General features: G+C 40.6%; 1 protein-coding gene across 1 annotated transcript in view; it reads left to right on the top strand.

Moving 5' to 3' along the window:
* The first annotated feature begins 219 nt into the window (after positions 1-219).
* Positions 220-6,253, top strand: part of KCNK2 (potassium two pore domain channel subfamily K member 2) — a 180,926-nt gene continuing 174,892 nt past the window's right edge. Inside the window, exon 1 of the mRNA XM_075339137.1 lies at positions 220-645. Within this exon, the coding sequence (XP_075195252.1) occupies positions 639-645 (7 nt within the window). The 5' untranslated portion in view covers positions 220-638. The remainder of the gene's footprint in view (positions 646-6,253) is intronic.

Genomic DNA, 6,253 nt, shown 5'->3' with positions numbered 1-6,253 from the left:
GGTCAGTGGAGGGGGCTCTTGGGCAGTGGTGTGTTTTCCCCTCCGCTCCACCTTGCTTGCCTCTGTCCCCCTGCACCATGTGGAGGGGCAGGGTCAGGGTCAGTGGAGGGGGCTCTTGGGCAGTGGTGTGTTTTCCCCTCCGCTCCACCTTGCTTGCCTCTGTCCCCCTGCACCATGTGGAGGGGCAGGGTCAGGGTCAGTGGAGGGGGCTCTTGGGCAGTGGTGTGTTTTCCCCTCCGCTCCACCTTGCTTGCCTCTGTCCCCCTGCACCTGCCTCCTCTCCAGCCTTCAGTATATGCACAGCTTGCTCTTTGCAGTTTCATTCACACCAGCCTTTCCTCCAGTCCTTTCATTTCCAGCTAAGCCCCCAGGATCCTGCCTGCCTTAAGCCCTCCTCCCTTCCCACCACCATCATCATCATCATCACACACATTCCCAGACTTTCCACAGTAGCTGCTCCTCTCTTCTCCAGCTCCTCTCTCCTTCCTTGCATGTCAGCCTTGGCACTCTCTGGACTTTTTATACACAGTCTCTGCAGCTGGTGATTTTTTTTACAGCCTCCTATTCTTGAATGCAATAGCAACACATGGTCAAACAATGCCTCTCTTCCCAGAGAAGAACCTGCGAAGAGCCTGGAAATGAAAAGTGAGTACTCCTTTCATTGGGGGGACTACAAGTAGCAGAGATCCCAGGGGAGATGCTGGCTGTGTGGGTCTGTGCCTGGAGGAGCCACAGGTTGCCATATTCTGGGCATTGTAGCTGATACTTTGTATCACAATATTTATTGTTTATAAAATTGCAACAATGTATCCATTTTTTCAACTGAACAGGATTGTTTAACCCATTCACTGCCTCCTAGCTTCACCCATAGATTACACCAGGGTTCTAGAAACATTTCTTTCTTAGGGATGAAGAAGATTTAACTCCTGCACTGCCACCTGATTTCACACTTGTCTTTCTTGTGTTAATGAGCTGTGCTTCTTCCCTTGTGCTGGAGGTGGAGGCAGAGGGGTCTGCTCCACTAGCTGGACTGGGGGTCTGCTCCACTAGCTGGACTGGGGGTCTGCTCCACTAGCTGGACTGGGGGTCTGCGCTGGGAATAATGAGCATCAGGGGCACCTGCTGAAATATCCAGATTTATAATGCAAAGTGGTGTGTGAGGGATTCTCAGCATCCAGGAGACCCTCACTCCATACTATGGGGAATCAGTATTAGGCAGCACAGACTGGAGCAGAAGATTTCCCGATGCACAGAATGGCCAGTAATGAAGCATGTGCTCATGATGAGCAGTGTGTGCTGATGATGAGCGGTGTGTGCTGATGATGAGCGGTGTGTGCTGATGATGAGCGGTGTGTGCTGATGATGAGCGGTGGGTGCTGATGATGAGCGGTGTGTGCTGATGATGAGCGGTGTGTGCTGATGATGAGCGGTGTGTGCTGATGATGAGCGGTGTGTGCTGATGATGAACGGTGTGTGCTGATGATGAGCGGTGTGTGCTGATGAGTAGTGTGTGCTGATGATGAGCGGTGTGTGCTGATGATGAGCGGTGTGTGCTGATGAGTAGTGTGTGCTGATGATGAGCGGTGTGTGCTGATGAGTAGTGTGTGCTGATGAGTAGTGTGTGCTGATGATGAGCGGTGTGTGCTGATGATGAGCGGTGTGTGCTGATGATGAGCGGTGTGTGCTGATGATGAGCGTTGGGTGCTGATGATGAGCGGTGTGTGCTGATGATGAGCGGTGTGTGCTGATGATGAGCGGTGAGTGCTGATGATGAGCGGTGTGTGCTGATGATGAGCGGTGTGTGCTGATGATGAGCGGTGTGTGCTGATGATGAGCGGTGTGTGCTGATGAGCAGTGTGTGCTGATGAGTAGTGTGTGCTGATGAGTAGTGTGTGCTGATGAGTAGTGTGTGCTGATGATGAGCGGTGTGTGCTGATGATGAGCGTTGGGTGCTGATGATGAGCGTTGGGTGCTGATGATGAGCGGTGTGTGCTGATGATGAGCGGTGTGTGCTGATGATGAGCGGTGTGTGCTGATGATGAGCGGTGTGTGCTGATGATGAGCGGTGTGTGCTGAAGATGAGCGGTGTGTGCTGAAGATGAGCGGTGTGTGCTGAAGATGATCGGTGTGTGCTGAAGATGAGCGGTCTGTGCTGATGATGAGCGGTGTGTGCTGAAGATGAGCGGTGTGTGCTGAAGATGAGCGATGTGTGCTGAAGATGAGCGGTGTGTGCTGAAGATGAGCGGTCTGTGCTGATGATGAGCGGTGTGTGCTGAAGATGAGCGGTGTGTGCTGAAGATGAGCGATGTGTGCTGAAGATGAGCGGTGTGTGGTGATGACCAGCGGTGGGTGCTGATGATGAGCGCTGGGTGTGGATGATGAGCGCTGGATGCTGACATCTGTATAGTGTCGGGATTTCCGACCAGAATAATTGCTGTCTGCGACTTAGAGGAGCATGAAATGTACAGTATGTGCAACTCCAGAGTGTATCATCTCTATCTATCTATCTATCTATCTATCTATCTATCTATCTATCTATCTATCCCTCTATCTATCTATCTATGTATCTATCTATCTATCTATCCCTCTATCTATCTATCCCTCTATCTATCTATCCCTCTATCTATCTATCCCTCTATCTATCTATCCCTCTATCTATCTATCTATCTATCTATCTATCTATCTATCTATCTATCTATCTATCTATCCCTCTATCTATCTATTCCTCTATCTATCTATCTATCTATCTATCTATCTATCTATCTATCTATCTATCTATCTATCTATCTATCTATCCCTCTATCTATCTATCCCTCTATCTATCTATCCCTCTATCTATCTATCTATCTATCTATCTATCTAGCCATTACGTATCTATCATTTGTCTATCATCCTTCTATCCATCAATCTATCTATTAGAAAAAGTAATAGGCAGCACTCCAGAAAAAAAATAGAAAAAGTGGTCTTTAATAGCTCATGTGGTGTGACAACATTTTGGTTGTTTCCAACTTTCCAAGGCTTGATAAAGGTTGGAAACAACCAAAATGTCGTCACACCACATGAGCTATTAAAGACCACTTTTTCTATTTTTTTCTGGAGTGCTGCCTGCTATTTTTTGTAATATATAATATACCTTTGGATATATGGTATTCTCAGAGGCCTTGTACCTATCTCATTTTCTGTCAAAATTTTCATAATTCTAATCTATCTATCCCTCTATCTATCTATCTATCTATCCTCTATCTATCTATCTATCTATCCCTCTATCTATCTATCTATCTATCTATCCTCTATCTATCTATCTATCTATCTATCTATCCCTCTATCTATCCTCTATCTATCTATCTATCCCTCTATCTATCTATCCCTCTATCTATCCTCTATCTATCCATCTATCTATCCCTCTATCTATCTATCCCTCTATCTATCCATCTATCTATCTATCCCTCTATCTATCTATCTATCTATCTATCCTCTATCTATCCCTCTATCTATCTATCTATCTATCTATCCTCTATCTATCTATCTATCTATCTATCTATCCCTCTATCTATCTATCTATCTATCTATCCCTCTATCTATCTATCCCTCTATCTATCCTCTATCTATCTATCTATCTATCTATCCATCTATCTATCTATTCCTCTATCTATCCATCTATCTATCTATCTATCCCTCTATCTATCTATCTATCCTCTATCTATCCATCTATCTATCCCTCTATCTATCTATCTATCCTCTATCTATCTATCTATCTATCTATCCCTCTATCTATCTATCCCTCTATCCTCTATCTATCTATCCATCTATCTATCTATTCCTCTATCTATCCATCTATCTATCTATCTATCCATCCCTCTATCTATCTATCTATCTATCCTCTATCTATCCATCTATCTATCTATCCCTCTATCTATCCATCTATCTATCTATCCTCTATCTATCCATCTATCTATCTATCTAACCCTCTATCTATCTATCTATCTATCCTCTATCTATCCATCTATCTATCTATCCCTCTATCTATCTATCTATCTATCTATCTATCTATCCTCTATCCCTCTATCTATCCATCTATCTATCTATCCTCTATCTATCCCTCTATCTATCTATCCATCTATCTATCTATCTATCTATCTATCTATCCCTCTATCTATCCCTCTATCTATCTATCCTCTATCTATCCATCTATCTATCTATCTATCTATCCCTCTATCTATCCATCTATCTATCTATCCTCTATCTATCCATCTATCTATCTATCTATCTATCCCTCTATCTATCCATCTATCTATCTATCCTCTATCTATCCATCTATCTATCTATCTATCTTTCTTAACTTTCCATTTTATTAACAAGCGCAGTTGAAGACCATTTTTTTCTTTGGAGGTCCATTTAACATTGAGTGTTTTTGTTTCATATTCCCACTTCTAAGGTCTCGCATGTGACTGTGGGGCGGACACACACATTGACATTTGCTGTCATCTCTATAAGTTGCAGAGCAATGCAATGAAATTCTGAAAGCACCAGCAGCTGCCACATTGCTGTGATATGAGCAACTACAGGATAGCAAATTGTCATCTGAAAGCTGCAGGATCGGTCAGCAGCTCTGCTCCATAATTGATATCAAATATTCCAAACAACTAGACCAACAACACAGTATAATTCCATAACAATACATATTTACTATGCATGTGTATATGAGCAGTATTATAGTAAAAAAATTGCTCTAGAATCACTACGTTGAGAAACAAGTGATGGTGTCTCCGTGGTGTTGGATGTTGAGCTCCCTAAGGTCAACCATCCTTGCCTATGCAGTATTATAGTAGTTATATTCTTGTACACAGGAACAGTATTATAGTAGCTATATTCTTGTACACAGGAGCAGTATTATAGTAGTTATATTCTTGTACATAGGGGGCAGTATTATAGTAGTTATATTCTTGTACATAGGGGGCAGTATTATAGTAGTTATTTTCTTGTACATAGGGGCAGTATTATAGTAGTTATATTCTTGTACATAGGGGCAGTATTATAGTAGTTATATTCTTGTACATGGGGCAGTATTATAATAGTTATATTCTTGTACATAGGGGGCAGTATTATAGTAGTTATATTCTTGTACATAGGGGCAGTATTATAGTAGTTATATTCTTGTACATAGGGGCAGTATTATAGTAGTTATATTGTTATACATAGGAGCAGTATTATAGTAGTTATATTCTTGTACATAGGGGCAGTATTATAGTAGTTATATTGTTATACATAGGAGCAGTATTATAGTAGTTATGTTCTTGTACATAGGGAGCAGTATTATAGTAGTTATATTGTTATACATAGGAGGAGTATTATAGTAGTCATATTCTTGTACATAGGAGCAGTATTATAGTAGTTATATTCTTGTACACAGGTGGCAGTATTATAGTAGTTATATTCTTGTACACAGGAGCAGTATTATAGTAGTTATATTCTTGTACATAGGGGGCAGTATTATAGTAGTTATATTCTTGTACATAGGGGCAGTATTATAGTAGTTATATTCTTGTACATAGGGGCAGTATTATAGTAGTTATATTGTTATACATAGGAGCAGTATTATAGTAGTTATATTCTTGTATATAGGGGCAGTATTATAGTAGTTATATTGTTATACATAGGAGCAGTATTATAGTAGTTATATTCTTGTACATAGGGGCAGTATTATAGTAGTTATATTGTTATACATAGGAGCAGTATTATAGTAGTTATATTCTTGTACATAGGGAGCAGTATTATAGTAGTTATATTGTTATACATAGGAGGAGTATTATAGTAGTCATATTCTTGTACATAGGAGCAGTATTATAGTAGTTATATTCTTGTACACAGGTGGCAGTATTATAGTAGTTATATTCTTGTACATAGGGGCAGTATTATAGTAGTTATATTCTTGTACATAGGGGCAGTATTATAGTAGTTATATTCTTGTACATAGGGGCAGTATTATAGTAGTTATATTCTTGTACATAGGGGCAGTATTATAGTAGTTATATTCTTGTACATAGGGGGCAGTATTATAGTAGTTATATTCTTGTACATAGGGGCAGTATTATAGTAGTTATATTCTTGTACATAGGGGCAGTATTATAGTAGTTATATTGTTATACATAGGAGCAGTATTATAGTAGTTATATTCTTGTATATAGGGGCAGTATTATAGTAGTTATATTGTTATACATAGGAGCAGTATTATAGTAGTTATATTCTTGTACAT

This window comes from Anomaloglossus baeobatrachus, chromosome 3, assembly GCF_048569485.1.
Source record: "Anomaloglossus baeobatrachus isolate aAnoBae1 chromosome 3, aAnoBae1.hap1, whole genome shotgun sequence".
In the NCBI taxonomy this organism is placed as follows: Eukaryota; Metazoa; Chordata; class Amphibia; order Anura; family Aromobatidae; genus Anomaloglossus; species Anomaloglossus baeobatrachus.
This window is presented reverse-complemented; position numbering and strand designations above follow the sequence as displayed.